This window comes from Muscardinus avellanarius, assembly GCF_963383645.1.
Source record: "Muscardinus avellanarius genome assembly, chromosome: 3".
NCBI lineage: Eukaryota > Metazoa > Chordata > Mammalia > Rodentia > Gliridae > Muscardinus > Muscardinus avellanarius.
Window position 1 is genome coordinate 56,030,120 of NC_137788.1, and position 18,058 is coordinate 56,048,177.

The window sequence follows — 18,058 nt, forward strand, 5'->3', positions numbered from 1 at the left end:
CTGAGATAATCCTGTTTATACACACTCACAGGCTCAGCTACTCATTTTAAATAACACACTGTCCTTAGACAAAGGAAAGAAGCACATATCTACTGGTGACATATGTGAATTGTGTTCTACACTCATACTGCTTTTTGGGTGAGGGTTCTTGGGGATTGAATCTAGGGCCTCACAAGTGCAGGCATGTACTTTACCACCTTCTGAGCCAGGCATGGTGGCGCACGCTTGTAATCCCGGCGCTTGGGAGTCTGAGACAGGAGGATTGCACAGGTTCGAAGCCAGCCTCAGCTACTTAGTGAGGCTCTCAGCAACTTACTGAGATCCTGTTTCCAAATAAAGTATAAAATAGGTCTGGGAGTATAGCCTGGAGGTAGAAAAGCCCCTGGGTTCCACCCTCAGTACCACCAAAAGAGAAAGGAAGGAAGGAAGGAAGGAAGGAAGGAAGGAAGGAAGGAAGGACGGACGGACTACCTTCTGGCCCTGGTGTAAGTACACCTATACCCATTATAGAAATGACTTTATAAAAATAAATAAATAAACACTACCATCACACACTACTATTTAAGGCTTGAAAACTCTGGTTACAGATTTTGCATGTGGTGGTATTGTTTTGGCAGAAACCCAAACAAATTTACTTCCTTGTTCTCTTGATTCCCACACTTTGATGAATCCCCACTGTTTGTGAAGGGGCTGGTTTCATTCCTCCAGTGGTACAGGGAGCAGGTATAACAGGCTGACACAGCTGGAGGGCATAGGGCATAGACTGCAGCAGGAGAGAGGTGGGTGGGGCCCTCGGTCAGGGCCAGAAGAGGCAAGTAGGCTCCCACTTTGATGTGCACCTCTTCTTGCTCCAGCTGGCACTTTAGCTCTTCACAGAACTGTGCAACCCACATGTGTGCAGATGCTTTTTTCCATAAAAGCAGATTCATGATAAAGAAAAAATAAAAATAAAAGTATAGGACCTATAGCCTGGCACAGTGGCGCATACCTGTCATCTCGGTACTTGGAAAGATTAGACAGGGGAATCACAGGTTTGAGGCCAATGCATGGTAACACAGGAAAACCTGGGTCAACATTAAATAACAACAACAACAATAATAATAATAATGAAAAGGGCGGGGGTGTAACTCAGAGGTGGAACAGCCTTAGATTCAATCTCCAGTACCACCAAAAACTAAAATAAAGGCCTGAGTTTTTTTTTTATTGATTCACAGCTTCACTTAACTAAAAGGGAATAGATTGAGTCTGAGCCCTCATTCTTAAGGCAAGACTTTATCGTGAGAAATGAATATTCCATTAAAAATGGAAAGAACGCCCAGTTTACACATACAAGTCCAGTATCTCAGGGTTGAAGAATAATAGGAAATATCTTAGATGACTTCTCCAGCCCTCCCTCACCCTTCACTCCTAATTCCATCCTCCACCCCAAACTGCTGCTCCTTCTAGAAAAATAAAATAACCTCAAGTCATCCGTGCTGGCAGAATATGTAAACAGAAACCAGGCTCAAAACGTATTATAAAACCCAGTGAGCAATTTAAGAACAAGGACCATTGCACCCCTAATACAGTCCTTGGTGCAATAGGAAATACTTTGGTAATGATGTGAAGGAATTAATTGCTGCTAATATCAGGAACCTTTGAGTTGGCTTAATGCTTTGAAACTCTGGACCTATGAAATAACATGTGGTATGATAAAATTGGAACATTACCAAGAACTACAGCTTTATTTTTATATTAGAAGGCTGGGCAGGTAGGGATCATGTTGAAATAGCTGTTCATGGACATTCATGCTGGGTGTTACTTAAGCAGCCTTTAGTCCTTTTTATATGCTGCAAAGTGCATTTTGGTTCTGCTGCAAAGTCATCAGGAAGTGTCGCTGTCACATCTGCTGACACCCGTGTCAGGCCCGCCACGCACCAGCCTCTAGAGGAAGGCAGGAGCAGCGAATCCTTTGGAAAGGAGCCACAGATAGACAGCAGACCCACTCTGGCTCTGCCGTTTGCAATCCACCCTGTCATCAGTTAGGGGATGAGAAGACCTTCCTAAATCCAACTGTAAGTTAGAGAGAGTGATATTAGACTCTGTTGGCAAGGGAACACACAGAATAGTTCAGAGAAGGATATAATAAAATTGTTGTGGTTCAGGCAAATATCCTCATTCCTCGGGTTTGGAACCCACATGGGAAACATTTGTTGTTGTTTCTAACAAATCTTAATAACAGGCAATGCATTTCCTGCCAGCATCCAACATTTGTACCTCATCTAAGTAGTGTGTGGAGGTGGTGTTGTGTGCTTTAAAATTTTTTAGAGGTATGTATAGCTGGACATGGTGGCACAAGTATTATAATCCCAGTACTTGTGAAGCTGAGACAGGAGGGTCACAGGCTTAAGGGCTAGCTTTTGCAATTTAGTGAGACCTTGTTTCATAATAAAAAGGGCTGGAGGTATAGCTCAGAGGTAAATTACCATTCTCGGCTTTCTGTCTGCGTTGGAAAGGCCCCTCCATCTCAAGAGCTCTTTGCCCCTGCTCAGGTATCTTGAACTAGAAGAGCCTTTTCTCTGATAATCACTAGCACATTTTCTCTGCACATCACTAGCTGGCTTCATTATTCAAAGGTAGGATGAGGAGGGAGAGTGCTCCTACCCCTTAAGGTGATCACAACATATTCCAGACTACCATAAAATAGATAGTCAAAGCCAGTCTTTAATAGCTGAAGAAATCATATGCTTCTAAGATGTTTCATTTGTATGATTTTTCCCCCTCAGTTTTAAATGGAATATACATTGTGGAAATTTATTACTCAAAAAAAAAAAAAAAAAAAAAGGAAATGCCCTGTACATTTAGCTCTGTCTTGTACTCACTTAGACTTTTGTGACAGGGAGCTAGGAGAGACCATGCACTTAGTGGTACTGGGCTCCACCATCATTTGAGCTGAGTGTCAATGAAGTCTTGAAATGGCACAATGTCATATATTATTAGAAAGGTTAAGGCAAGTTAACATTGTTAAAATCCAAGAGAAACTATAAACAAGAGTTTTAAAAGTTTTAGAGAAGTTCCTTATACCTCAAGATTGTCTTCCAAGGAATTCCTTTCAATAGACTTTTGGCCAAACAAGGGTAAGGAACTATTTAGTCGTGGCCGATTATTATTGCATTACTGAGCTGATTGACACTTGCTGGCAAGTGTTTGATCAGTATGCTTCTCTCATAGGGGTTCATGAAGAACATTAAGATGCCCTAGGTCAGGTTTTATTCTTTATTTCTGCAACAGACATTTCTCCAAGTCCCTGCAGTGTGCCAGGCTGCAGCCCGGGTTGCGAGGCTGGCTGGTGATATCATGTCATGACTATTTGCATTGGGTGTAAGAATTTAGTCCCGGCTGCAGTGAAATTTCAGGGGTCCAGAGCTCTTCCAACCTATCCATCCCCAGTTTGGCCCCTCTTTTACTTGGAATGCTTCCACATTGTACTTACTGTTTATGGTTTACATTCAGATATTAGTACCCTAAGTAAGACCCTCTCATACATTAAGAAGAATGGGTTTGCTCTGCTTTTCATTCTTCTTAATCAGGTGTGTCTTTCATAGACCACCAGACGATTCCTAGGACTAGGACCCTTGTCTCCCCCTTCCTTTTTATCCTCTATAAATTCATCTCAAAAGCATTGAGATAAGAATGTTAGAGACTGTTCTATATGCCATGCTTCCTGCTCTCTTCTCCCCTCATTCTCAGCCTGCCTATTCTTTCAAAGGTCATGATGAGGCTGGACATTTTTTTTCCTTGTGAAGGCACAGGCTGTAAACCTTCAAGGCTTGAGCTCTTGCTTATTTCAAGTTTAAAGGAATTTCGGATTTAAAGGAGCTGAGCAGCTCCTATTACAGAGTGAAGTGAGGAGAAGTGGGCCAAAGCCTGCCTTGCCTATTGTTTCCTTTGTTATGATCTGGTCGTTAAGGGTAGAGTGGGGTGAACGGCAGGGCAAGAGCCCATTGAGCCCTTGAGCTGACAACCTTGGCTTTCAGAGGGCTGGGGTGTGCATTACCAACACTCTCCTGGAAAAAAATGAACACAAAGTGCTACCCAAACCAAGCCCCATCAGAACCTTTCAAGCAACCCTGTGTTGCGCTGAAAGAGAAGCTGCGGCTCCACCTTTCCCAGGGCCCGGCCTCCTTCTGGCCTCTGGCATGTCAGCACTTGCCTTCTGCTTTTTCCATTGCACTCCGCCCAGCTCAGCTCAGGGGCCCACCTCTCCCAGGATCCGGATGTGTGACCCGGAGCCTAGGCAGCCTTGCACATAAATCTTCCTGGTCCACCTGCAGGTCGTCTGTCAGCAGCTGCTCTGCTTCTTCTTCGGATGGGCTGGTCTCGCATATCTGTCAGACAACCCTGCAGCCTTCGTGGGCCACTGGAAAGTCAGACCGGCCCTAGCCTATCTCTAGGTCTTCATCTCTCTTGTGGTGTATCACTGCCTGCACTAGAATAGGCTCTATCCTACTGGGTATTGATGAGGCCCAAACTCATGATAATGAACAGCTTCATCTTGATGGTGGTTGTCTGAGTCCATTTTCTGTTGTTATTTCAAAATATCACCAACTAGGTAATTTATAAACAATAGAAGTTGTTTTTGACTCATGGTTCCAGAGGCTGGAGAGTCCAAAAGCATGTCACTGGTGTCTGGTAAGAGCCTTTGCGCTGGATCATAACACAGAAGAAGGGCAAGTGGTCACATGCAAATGTGTAAGACAAAAAAAAAAAGAAAAAAAGATTTGGCAAACCCACTGTTTATCAAGAAGCCTCTCTCCCCAGAACAGCATTAATCCAATCTTGAGGACACAGCCCTCACAACCTAATCATTTCTTAAAAGTCACTTTTTTTTGGTGCGGAGTGCAGTACTGACCCTAGGTCCTCATGCATGCTAGGTCTCACCTCTTAATACTGTTACAATGGCAATTCAATTTTAACATGAGTTTTGGAGGAGACAGTCAAACCATAGCAAAGACCAATTGCTATCAGGATACTTCTAATGGATACTTCTCTTTTAGGCAAGTGTTATTACCTGAATGTGTATTTTCCCCCATCACCCACCCATTTCATATGCTCTAACCCCCAGTGTGGAAATATTGGGGACAAGGAACTTTAGGAGGTGATTAGGGCTCCATGATGAGATTAAATAAGAAAAGGCAGAGACACTAGAGCGTTCTGAATGGGGAGAGAAAGAAATAGACAAACACATGGCTAATAAGAGCGAGCCATCTAAGGGTTTCAGCAGACGCTGAATTTTATGGCAGATTGGTCTTGTATTTTTCGGCCTACAGAAATGTATTTTTTTAAACCTAGTTTATGGTATTTTGATATAGCAGCTAAAGCTAAGACAGTAAGGCTTGCTGCAGGAAAGCTGAGACTGCCTGATAGGCAGTTCAAGGTAAAGAGCTAGATTGACCCTGAAATTTCCAATCAGCTTGAATCAGATACAAGCAGCATTCCTAGGCTATCTGCCTTTTTCTAGACTGAAGACAATTGTCCCAATATAACAAATAATGGTATAATATGCAAAGGCAGGTGCACACATTTAAGTCTCTTCTAGGGCTGGGTTGTCACTCTGTGTGGAGTACATGTGCATGTATCCCCTGGAAAACAGTCTCTTCTACATGCTGGGCACCATATTGAATGGAAACGCACGGTGCAGTGGTTCAAGAGAGCGTGGATGTGGCCGGGCGTGGTGGCGCAGGCTTGTAATCCCCGTGCTTGGGAGGCAGAGACAGGAGGATCACGCAGATTCGAAGCCAGCCACGTGCGCTGACTTAGGAGACCCTGTTTCCAAATAAAAATGTAAAAAATAGGTCTGGGAGTGTATCCCGGAGGTAGAAGGACTTCCAGGAACCCCAGTACCACCAAAAAAAAAAAAAAAAAAGAGAGCGTGGATGTGACCCAGTTATTCGGCTTCCCAGCTGGATGACCTTGGGCAAGTTATTCCACTGGAAGCATCTATAAAAATAGCCCATAAGGATTGACAAGGGCTACTAGTGTGAGGATTAAAACATACCAGCTAAAGCCATACTTTGCACAGTGCCAGGAACATAGTAAGCAATCGATTAGTGCTCTTGGTATATTATTGGTTTGTTCAGGGAAATGGGTCCTCAGATGAGGAAGGGTCAACCGTTTAAAGCAAAATATGAGTGGAACAGATGGTGAGTTCTAGGAAATTTTTAGAAAGAGGGGGCCTGAGAAGGTAGAGGACATAATTGGGCTAGGACCAGAAGAACAAACAGAACGTAAGATCATTTGATCTGAGGAAATTTATGCATTTCTGCAACTTGAGGGAGTCTGTAGCAGAACAGTTGAGCTAGGAATTGGGAGAAATGGTTTCTTTGTTTTCTACTTTTACACTGTGGAACTTGGCAATCTCCTGAGCTTTGACTTCCTTGTTTGCAAAAATGTGGCAGGGAATATTTGCTTACCTTGCTTCCAAGGTTATTATAAGGGAAAAACAAGACAATACGCTGGTAAAAGTACCTTAAAAGTGATAGGATGTAAAACAAGAGTAAAGTCATTATTAGATCCTAAAGTCTCCAAAGAGAAGATACCAGAAGAATCCCAAGCTACTCAATTATCTACCCTACTATTTATCTACTCTCCACACCACAGTGTGTTCCTTTTGTCAAGCACAGAGAATGTCCTTTGGAGTAACTAAGCAATTCATTTAAGTTTTCCAAACAATAACAACTACAATAGTAACTAATAACAGCAACAATAGTCAAACAAAAGCCACTACCATTTATCTGGCACTTTTAATGCATTCGGCATCTGAAATACATTTCAAACCCCGTCCTCCTTCGTTCTCACACATCAGGAAGCACGTCTTACTTGTTTCAGGTTAGAGGTAGTTAAGTTGAGGCTTAGATAAGAAAAATTTGCTTGTTCTCCTTTAGCATTTGAATTTAACTCATATTTATTTCTCCCCAAAGCCTAAGCCCTTTGTACCATTTTGCTGTTCATCTAAAAGCCCCCCCTAGAACTTGTGCCAAGTTTCCCATGCAGGAAGTGGCCATGAGGATGTATTAAATGAATGAGATGGTTAATGTTTGGGTTGTTCCTCTCCCCCCTTTTTTTTTATAGCTCTACTGTTGAAAACATTAGATCCCATAATATTTCCCAATCACCACCACATGTACTTTCTAGTCCCACGCATGTGGTATAGGAATAAGAATAATTCCTTGTACTTATCCTAAGCTTTATGTCGTCATTGTTTCATTCCAACTCATGAGAAGCCCTTTAAGGGGTGTTATTCCAGTTTTATTAATGGGGAAACCAGTGCTAAGGGAAGTCAAGGAACTTGCCTAAATTCCCAGCTAATAATTGGTAGGCTTTGTCTATAGAATATTGCAGTGATTACTAATAAATGGAATAGCAAGAATTTACCTGCACACCAAGCGCAACAGGAAGCAACAAGAATGTTCTCTTCTTGAAGAACCTTGAGTACCCTGGTTCTATTTGGAGATGTTAAATATTTGTGCTTGGCTTATACCTAAAATTATTTTGATGCTGTATACATTTAAGTAACTCCTGAAATTTTCTTTAAAAAACAAAAATGACAAAACCAAAAGGTTTACTCTTGAGTAATAAGGCTGGAGTTGAAGGAAAGAGGTCTCTCTTATTAAATTCTTATCACGGCACGAAGGTTTTTGAATGTCAAATGTTAAACTCTTCTACATTCAATAAGAATTTTGCTATGAATCTCCAGTCCCCTAGGGTACATTTCCTGTCTGTGCCTGTCAGCTTCATTGTTGTGTATTTTAAATAAAGCTTTTCCTAACACTGAAACTCCTTCCGGCCCTTCCTTTTAGGAAGCAGACATAAATAAAGTGTGTACTGTGCCTTTGCGTTTTGGTTTCTTTTACCTTTTTCTAACCGGTGCCCCTCCCCCCCCAATCTTCAAAGTGTAAAGCTAAGGTAAAAAGAGCTTTTTTTTTTTTTTAAGGGGGGGGGGGGCTCTGGGGAAGTATGCGAATGCCAGAAATGTCCATGGGAAAATTAAGGGAGAGGAAATTCAGCAAGAAAGAAATTCATTGATGTTGTGATGAAACGTTGTCACTGGAGATGATGACAAATTAGAATCCGTTCCCATGGGGACCGCACACTACCTACTGATCATTTGACCCATGGCTGGATGTTGGCTAGCCTAAGAATTGACCCAAAAGATGACAAGATGGTTTTAGTCCCATGGTCTCATCAGCATTCAGGATCCCCTTAGGGGATGAAGGAGAAAGGATAAAGAAGGATAAAAGATGAAAGCTGAGCTGTGGAAAGAAAAATGTTTTTAATTACACTGAGGAGGATTGTGGGTCCACCTGTAGCTTTTTGTTGAGAATATCCTTTGTTTTCTCCTGTCTGCTGGGATCATGGCAGGATATAGACCCAGAGTCTGTCCGGCCTCCTGGAAGGTTCCACAGTGGTTAGCTAGTCCTCTTCAGCTTAACAGACACATTCAGGATTAAATCTCTCTGTGGGATGTCTTTACTCTCAGGGATTCTCTTATGCTTGCTGAGCAACCTGGGTTTGGTTAGCATACTAAAAGAGATTGCTTTTAGAGGACAGGAAAAAGAATTCTGCACAGTGGAGCTGAGGTGAGGTTTCCATAGTAATCCCCCCAACACACACACACACACACACACACACACACACACACACACACACTCTCTCTCTCTCTCTCTCTCTCTCTCTCTCTCCCCCTCCCTCCCTCCCTCCCTGTGGGGCAAGGGAGCTCACCCCCAGAGCTGGAGGTCAGGGAGGCAAGATCCTTAAGTCCTATATGCCTCCTCAGTCTCTTTGCTTGGAAAATGGGAATTCCAACTTCTACTTACTACACTCTGAGGACAAGCATGATAGTTAAGGGGAAAACATTGAATTCTGAAGTTCACTTCCTGAAGGAAAGGAGCAATACATTCACTGTTCTCTACAAACATTGAAAGACCACAAGGGGTGGGGATGTAGCCCAGGGGCAGAGGTCTTGCCAGGCATGGTGATGGTGAGGGTGTAGATTTAATCCCCAGTAAGGCAAAAATAAATTAATGACTATAGACTCTTGAGCCATTAGAACGGTTTTAGTTAGTTTGATGTAACTTTGACCATGGTTGAAGTAGTTAGGTAACACAAGCTAGGCTTTGTGGGTTTGTTTGGGGAGTAATTCATGATTTCACATTTGGCCCTGTCCCTTTTTTTATGTTTGTGATAGAATTGAGCAATTCTAAAACTTCCTCAGAGGGATTATGAAGAATTCTGAGTAATTTCATATTAATTTTTTATAAATCTAAGTCTTATTATGAAGGAATGTGACTGCATGACTTATTCTATCCTGTCAAGAATGTAAGAGCATTTGTTAAAGTGGAGTTTAAAAGAAACAGGGGAGAGAGTTGATCTCTATATTTCAGAGAGAAAGGAGCTTTGCATAAAAGTTGAAAGTTGGGCTCTGAAGCCAGACTACTGGGTTTGGATCCCCACTTTATAGCTTTTTGACCTTGAACAAGTTATTTAACCTTCAGTGCCTGCTTCTGGGAAATGGGGGTATGCATATCAGGTGTGTGTATGTGAAAGAAGCAGAGGATGACCATGTGATCCTCTTGCCTCATTTCCTGAGAAGCTGGGATTACAGGCAGGGCCACTGTACCTGGCTGTAGGGTTCTTTGAAGGATTATATTGGTATATGCATGTGAGTTGCTCAGAATGGTGACCTCAAACGTAGTTAGCACTCAGCGAATGTTGGCAGTTGTGTTCTTTATAGTTAGGCAATATAGGGTGTCACTATATGAAGGACTGGGGGATTTCTGACAGGTGGAGAGAGCATGCATTTAAGACCTTTTGTGAAATATCCTGAATATCTGATCTGTGTACACAAGGTACTATCTGCACTGTTAAGGTCACAGAGTAAGTGCTTAGCATGCAGAAGACCTTGGTTAAATCTCCAGCATCAGCAGAGACAAAAGGAATGCAGATTGAGGCCAGCTCTAATCAGGAAGCCAAAGACCGAGCCTCTCCCTCCATCCCCCCACACCACCAAGACCTCTTCCCAACAGTCAGTGCCTCCCGCCTCGCCTCATGCAACAGTCAGCTCCTCAGCCAGCCCAGGGCCCAGGGCCTTCACACACACGCTTCACTGTCTGCCGTGTATGGTCTCAGGAATTCCCAACCTGTGAGATATTTCAAGTCTCTATTGCAACTTCTTTTTGTTTTTTTTTTTTTGCGGGTCTGAGGGTGGAACCCAGGGGCATTCAACCTCCCAGCTAGACTCTGCAGAGGGCCTCACTAAGTAGCTGAGGTTGTCTGCAAACCATGATCCTCCACTCTCAGCCTCCCGAATGCTGGGATTACAAGCATGTGCCACCACGCCCGGCTCAGCTTCTTTTCTATTTGGTTTTTCCTGAGGTACCATGGCTGAGCAAGTAAACACACAGAACTTATGTACAAGACAGACCCAAGTTTAAATAGATGAATGGCTCTTTTACTAACTTGTGTGGCTTTGGGCTAGTCATGTAAATTCATTGATAGAGTCAATGACCTACTCAAAGGTCTTTGTGTCTAGTATATAAGTGACTCTATATGATATCCATTATGATTTTCTGAAGAACTCTGAAATCTATTTGTAGTGGGTTTGTAGTCTGCAGGGTACAGTCTTGGTCATATTGATGATTTAGAATCAGTACCTATACATGAGCAGCTTTGTTTCCTTCAGTATGCTTATCCTAGGAAAGAAGTCAACCTATCCTTGGATGTTCTATTTATCCATTACTGCTTTAAAAGCTGCCCAAAATATAGCAGCACAATTCAAATAACCAGATTATGGATGCAACCTAAGTGTCCTTCAACAGATGAAAATTACAAAACTATGGGATATACAGGCAATGGGATTCTACTTAGCAATAAAGAAAAACAAAATTCTGTCATTTGTAGGAAAATGGATGGACATGGAGAACAATATGTTAAGTGGAATTAGCCAGTCACAGAAAGTAATGTGTCACATGTTTTCTTTTATGTGGAAGCTAGGGAATAATTGGGATATAAGAGCAGCTTTAGATAATGGGTGAGAAACTGCAGTTGAAGTAGGGAGGTGGGCTAGAAGAGGGGAGAGGGAAAGGATCAATGAAGGAATTGCTTTCATTGACATTGTATACATATGTGAAAATACCAATGTCAGTCTCTCTCCTGTATGGAGTAAGGGAAGTCAGTAGTGGAGAGGGAGCCAGGAGAAAACCCACCAAGTGCTGTGTGCATATATGCCACTCTTTGACCTACATCATGATATGATATCATAATGTACCAATAAAAAGTATTAAGAATAAAAAATAAACAATTTTTTTTTTATGCTTAAGAATTCTGTAGGTCAAGAATCTGGACCGGGTTCAGTGAGGTTGGTTTATCTCTGTTCCATGCTACTTGAGGAAATTTCAGAGGAAACTCTAGGAGGTAGAATTATTGATTCGTGTCTAGAACCTGAGCTGAGATGATTTGGAGACATGCTTATCCAGGGCTGCCTAACAAGCACACAAGCTATGTGTCTTAAACTTCTTACACAGTAGTAGCTGGGAGCCATCATGAGGGTGAGCTTTCTGAGAAAGGCAGGTAGAAGCTGCATGACCTTTTATGACATAGACTTGGAAATTATATAGTATTTCTTTCTGTCTACTCTCCTGGTAGAAGCCACAATAAGCGAACCTCTCAGTGGGGAGGCATTGTAAAGGATTTTAAAATTTTATAAAACTACCACACTGAAATTATAGTTCCATCCCGTTAACACAGGGCTCCTGACTCTACCTATAACAAAGCTCCTGTTGTAAGCACTTAACTCTACCGTTACATAACGAGGGCAACCATGACAATATGCAAGCACGTGACTGTGTTCTAATATTTATTTGTGAATACTGAAATTTGAATTTCATATTATTTAATAGGCTGTATAAAATAGTCATTAACAACAACTAAAAGCTTAGCTAGAATGTAGCTTATTGGTAGAGTGCCTAGCATGCATAAAGCCTAGGTTCGATCTCTAGGACTATTAGGGGCTGGGAGTCAAACAATACAGTTTAAAAAAAAAAAAAAACATTCTTAGCTTGCGGCCTATACAGGAACAGTGGATTAGACTTGAATACTCAACTTTTTAAAAGATCCAACTTTCTCTTTCTTCTTCTTCTTCCTCTTTTTTTGTTTTATTTTATTTTATTTTTTGATATTGAGAATTGAACACAGGTCTCTTTTACCTCTGAGCCACACACCCTGCCCTTTATATTTAAGCAGGCTCTCACTAATTTGCTGGCTGAAGTTGTCTCAGCCTCCCAAGACCTGGAATTATAGTCATTTGTTACCATGCCCAACTTTTTAAAGTTAGAATTTATAAAACATATAGAAGAAAACTTTGGGTATTTCCCACCTGGAGTTAAACATTAAGAATGCATACATTTATTCATGAAAGACAAAGTTTCTTTTTATTTTAAAGTGAATTAATGAAAATACTGTTTCTTTTTTTAGCATACCTTATCTTATCCTCATCCAAAATATTTGTTCTCATGTGATGTATCACACTCTTGATATTTCTATGTAGAAATTAATCATTTTTATCAGAAGTCAGAACCTAAAAAAAGATAGAACTTATATGTTGATGGTGGTTTTAGAAATATTGCAGTACTGAGGATGGAACCCAGGGGCATTCTACCTCTGAGCTACACCCCCAGCCCTATTTTTAATTTTTTATTTTGAAACAGGGTCTCAGTGAGTTGCAGAGGGCCTCACTAAGTAGCTGAGGCTGGCCGTGATCCACCATCCTCCTCTCTCAGCCTCCCAAATTCTGGGATTATAAGCATACGCCACCACACCTGCCTCATATTGATATAAGTTTTAAAAAAATATATCATATGTATTAAAAGTGGCTGTTGATCATTAGACTAAAGAAAGGATTGATGACTCCCTGGAATAAATTCTTTTTTTTTTAAACATTTATCAATGACTAAATGTTTTTGTACACCAGGCAGTAAGCTAGGTCCTGGGTTCAGAGGCAGTCACAAAATGTATAAATGCTGCCCTTTCTGAGCATGTCTTCTAGTGGGAAAACTAGACATTAAACATTCAATAGCAGTTAAGACTTATTATGTGAGGGGTCTGCAGGGCACTGTGAGAATACACATAGATCTTTAAGCTGGGTCTGTTGAGTGTAAAAATCTAGAAGAGGACCAAAGTGCTGTTGAAAAGACCCAGTAGTACATCTGCTGATAATGAAGAAATAGTCCTCTATATTTGAACTCATTGTAAAGAACCGCAGGCACCTTTGAAAAACGGCTCCTTAATATTATTTTCACAAAGGCACAACAAAGAACAAAATAGAAATTTTTAAATTCAAGATTTCTTAGACCCCTCCCTCATGGTAAGGTAGCATTTCAAATGGGTGGAGAATTAAAAAAGAACAGTTGAGCGCTATTGGCCAAATGACAAATTGGGGTAATTAGCTTTGATTTTTCTCTAAATCTAGGCTTCTGCACTGGAACATTATGGCTATTTGGGGCTGGATAATCTTTGGAATGGGAAGATGTCCTGTGTGTTGTAGAGTGTTTAGGAGTGCTCCTGGCCTGTCTATTTGGGAGTAGTTTCCACTGAGTTGTGACAAACAAAAATTGTTTCCCAATATTGGAAAATGTCCCACAAGGGTCAAAATCATAATTGGTCTAAGCTAAAATGTAAAATCCAATTGTTCATACATATTACTGCAATGACCCCTACAAGGAAAAACTATAGCTCAGTGAGTAGAACGGAATGTGGACGTGTAAATCTTCTAGACACACAATTCTTCCTTTGAAAATGATGAAATGGATTGAGAAAACCCATTATTAGATTAAACATTACACTATATTCTTTTGTGATGTCTGGGGATTTTTCTTATTCTTTATTTTAAAACAAGGTCTCACTAAGTTGCAGAGGGCCTCACTAAGTAGCTGAGGCTGTCTGCAAACCCGCGATCCTCATGTCTCAGCCTCCCAAGTACTGGGATTATAAGCGTGCCCTACCACGCCTGGCTGTCTGGGGATTTTTCTAAACTTTATAATTTTTACACTTTTTAGGAAGGCTAAGAAGCAAAGTTCCTCGGGGGGGGGGGGGGGTGAAAGCCCCAGAATATCACTGGGACAAAATTAAGATTTAAAAATTGTCTCAAAAATAACAAATAAAGATATCCTAATCCGACTCCACGTTCGCAGTCTGTAAGCTATTGGATTGTGCAAGACGCATGACCCAGAGGAGATGATTAGTTCTCCTCCAGTGTGCTGATAATGAATAGCTCTACAAAACCAATTAGCTATAATTCTATCATTCATTTCACTTGGGTAACATTTTGTTTAAAGGGAAGGAAAACAACTCCATTTTCCTTGGAGATCTGTAATTAAGCTGTGGTATTTGGAGGAACAATGGAGGAAGAAGTGGTGTGCTTAACAATTTGCTTTCATTATTCTCATAGGAAAGTAAATCATGATGAAGTGTTCTGTTCACAGCAGTTAAGAAAGACATTTGTCCCTCTTAGAAGTGTCATAGGCCACAGATAAATATATTTCTAACTGTACATTTGGTTTTATGTGGATGTCTGCCTTAGACGACTCCAGGGAATTGCCCCTCATGGGGACAGCTAAGAGTGGGGTCCCCCAGGGTTGTGTAGTGAAAGGTATTAATAAATGTCCTTTCCTTTTTTCATGTAGTCTCATCGCCCCAAATCCCAGTGGATCCAAAACCACCATAATGGAAAATGTCTGCCCTCTTTTTTTTCCTTCCAACTGTTATTAAAGCTCTGTAACTCACAATGTCTATTGTCATGCTGACAATAATATCAGTGGCATTTTCTTTTTCCAGCAAGGCATTTTATGGAGAGCTATTATTCTTTTTGAATCTGGACACACGAGAAGTTCGTAATACATCATCATCTGTTGTTAGACACATACTATTTTTATTGCCTCGTTTTCTTCTGGGACATCTGGGTAGTTTACAATTTTTGTCGTAAGCCACATGGTGGAAGGGGACTTGGGTGTGCTTTTTATTTTACTTGACATTGAATATATGCAACTTGTGACATGAATTAATGAGCTTGTGAGAAAAAAGAGGATGGGTTATTGCCTCGGACTTTGTACTTACTCTGTTTACTGTCATCCCACAGCTAGCCAAAAAAATCCGTGAGAAGTTCAACCGCTACTTGGACGTGGTCAATCGGAACAAGCAAGTAGTAGAAGCTTCCTACACAGCTCACCTGACCTCCCCGCTCACTGCAATTCAAGACTGCTGCACCATTCCACCTTCCATGATGGAGTAAGACTCAAACGAACATTCTTTGTTGTGGATAAGAGGAATTGAATCGCCTCATACTTTCATAATCAAAATGCCTGGGTTTGTTTATTATAAAGTATGAAGCTTATTTCCCATCATCATCATTAGTGGTAGCAGTAATAGAAGTAGTAGTAGTAGTAGTAGTAGTAGTAGTAGTAGTAGTACTAGTAGTACTAGAAGAAGTAGTGTTGTGATACTGGAGATTGAACCCAGGGCCCAGTTCATTCTATCTCTGACCGACACCCCAACCTTATTTTTATTTTTACATTTTGAAATAATGCCTCATAAGTTGCCAATGGCCCAATTGCTGAGACAAGCTGCAAACCTGTGACCCCCCAAATACTGGGATTATAGGCATGAGCCATCATGCCTCTTATTTCCTATTATTTAAGATGAGTTCTTTGTCTTTACATAGATAAGTAATTTTTTACATACACAAATAATTCTTTTGTACTAGGGATTGAACACAGGGGCATTGTACATCTGAGCTGCACCCCCAGCTCTGTTTTATTTTTTATTTTGAAACAAGGTCTCACTAAGTTACTGATAGCCTCTTTAAGTTGCTGAGACTGGCTTTAAACCTGCAATCCTCTTGTCTCAGCCTCCCAAGTACCAGTTTAGACAAGTAATTTTTAAAGAAATGCGATGAAATGCTCTCTAGCCAGAAAATTCATGTACTCTGCCTACTCACCTTTTTGTTGTGGAGTGCAGGCTCAGGAGTATAAACTATTGTTTGAATACAGCTTCTACTAAATATAGGAAATTATAAATTTTTATTCAGAGTGAACTCTTAAGCCATCCATAAGATAGGTCCCATGGATTTGGTAACTTGCTTACTTTAAAGGTAGTATGTTTTATTTTTTATTTAATTATTTTTATTTATTTATTTATTTATTTGGTGGTACTGGGGTTCCTGGAAACTCTTCTACCTCTGGGCTACACTCCCAGACCTATTTTTATACTTTTTTATTTGGAAACAGGGTCTCTTAAGCCAGCGAGTCTGGCTTTGAACCTGCACGATCCTCCTGTCTCCGTCTCCCAAGCGCGGGGATTACATGTGTGCGTCACTATGCCCAGCTAGTGTGTTTTATTTTTAAAGAGCAAGAAAAAATTCAGTTCATATTTTAGAAAATCCTATCTTTAAAACTCCTAAAGGAAATGTGATTTCAAATAATATTAAAAGGGATTAGTGTCTGAATGGTTGAGAATATTTATTAACCTAGAAATATCTCTGAGAGGATATAGGGGCATGCAGTGCTAGAAATCAGGGTAGAAAGAACACTTATCCAGAGTAACAAAGAATTAATATTAAGTCTGGCTTGATCTCTATTTAGCTGTGTGTCCTTAATGTAGTTACTTAATGCATATTTTTGTACTCAGTTTTCTGTCTGTCAACGTGGACAATATTCTTATGCCAGTGTTCTATTTAGAATAAATAAACGATGTTAACATGCTTTTAAAAATTATAGGAGTATAGCCGGGCGTGGTGGCACGCACTTGTAATCCCCGCGCTTGGGAGGCGGAGACAGGAGGATCGCGCAGGTTTGAAGCCAGGCTTGCTGGCTTAAGATACCCTGTTTACATTAAAAAATAGGTCTGGGAGTGGAGCCCGGAGGTAGAAGGCTTCTGGGAACCCCAGTACCACCAAAAATAATATATGTATATATATATGTTAATTAGTATATATTTTTCTCTTATTACACAATAAATGTTTTTGAGACAAACAAGGCATATATGCTACATGTATTTTTGGTGGTTAAATGTTGCTTTGTTTCCATAGCAAATATTTATCTATGGCTTTTAAATGGATTTGTAGGTATGCTCAAGCCATTTTACTTCTCCATTTATGAGACATCGAGGCGGGCCTTTCTCTGGCTTTCCCTGTCTGTTACCTGAGGAAGCTAAGACTAGTTTTCTCTAAGTTGAAAGTGTATATACAATTTGGAATGATACCGTCTGGCTAGGAACTATACCTTCAGCATGTAATCCCCACGTAGCCTTGAACGTTTAATGTCTTTAAGCAAGCCCGCCTTCTTTACTGGGATAGTAATATTTTACAGGCGCTGTGAGCATTCAGTAAAATCAAATATAAAGATATTTTGTAGCCGGGCATGGTGGCACACGCTTGTAATCCCCGCGCTTGGGAGGCAGAGACAGGAGGATCGCGCAGGTTCGAAGCTAGCCGCGTGCGCTGGCTTAGGAGACCCTGTTTCCGAATAAAAATGTAAAAATAGGTCTGGGAGTGTAGCCCGGAGATAGAAGGGCTTCCAGGAACCCCAGTACCACCAAAAAAAAAAAAAAAAAAAAAAAAGATATTTTGTAAACTGCAATGCTCTCAATAGATAGGAGTCATAATATTTCTGTACTTCCCAATTATAGTGAACATTTTATTTTTTTTGGCTATTAAGTTCCATCATAGGAATCTATACGTTCTGTGGCTGGGGAGCAATAATCTAATGTGTTTGATGAATTTATCACTTATTTAAAAGTGAGGGCCAAATTGAGTTTTGAGCTCCAAGGAAAAGATCATTTTCAAAAAAGGCAGAAAATAGAGCATAGTAAGTCAGTAAAAATAGAATTAGGCTTTTGTCTCTTATGAATCATTTGGCAGTGTCTGGATGTGTTTTCAGTTGTCACAGCTGGGGGTGGGATGGGGTAACTGCTACTGGCCCCTGGGGAGCAGAGTCAGTGGTGCAGTGGTGATCCTACAGTACGCAGGACA

The 18,058-nt window shown here is 40.9% G+C and overlaps 1 protein-coding gene across 2 annotated transcripts in view; it reads left to right on the forward strand.

Moving 5' to 3' along the window:
- CACHD1 (cache domain containing 1) overlaps nucleotides 1–18,058 on the forward strand; it is a gene marked incomplete at both ends in the record, with an annotated part of 232,612 nt that overhangs the window by 101,177 nt on the left and 113,377 nt on the right. For both annotated transcript variants that reach the window (XM_080693401.1, XM_080693402.1), the window contains one exon: nucleotides 15,170–15,318. In XM_080693401.1, the coding sequence (XP_080549527.1) occupies nucleotides 15,170–15,318 (149 nt within the window). The remainder of the gene's footprint in view (nucleotides 1–15,169; nucleotides 15,319–18,058) is intronic.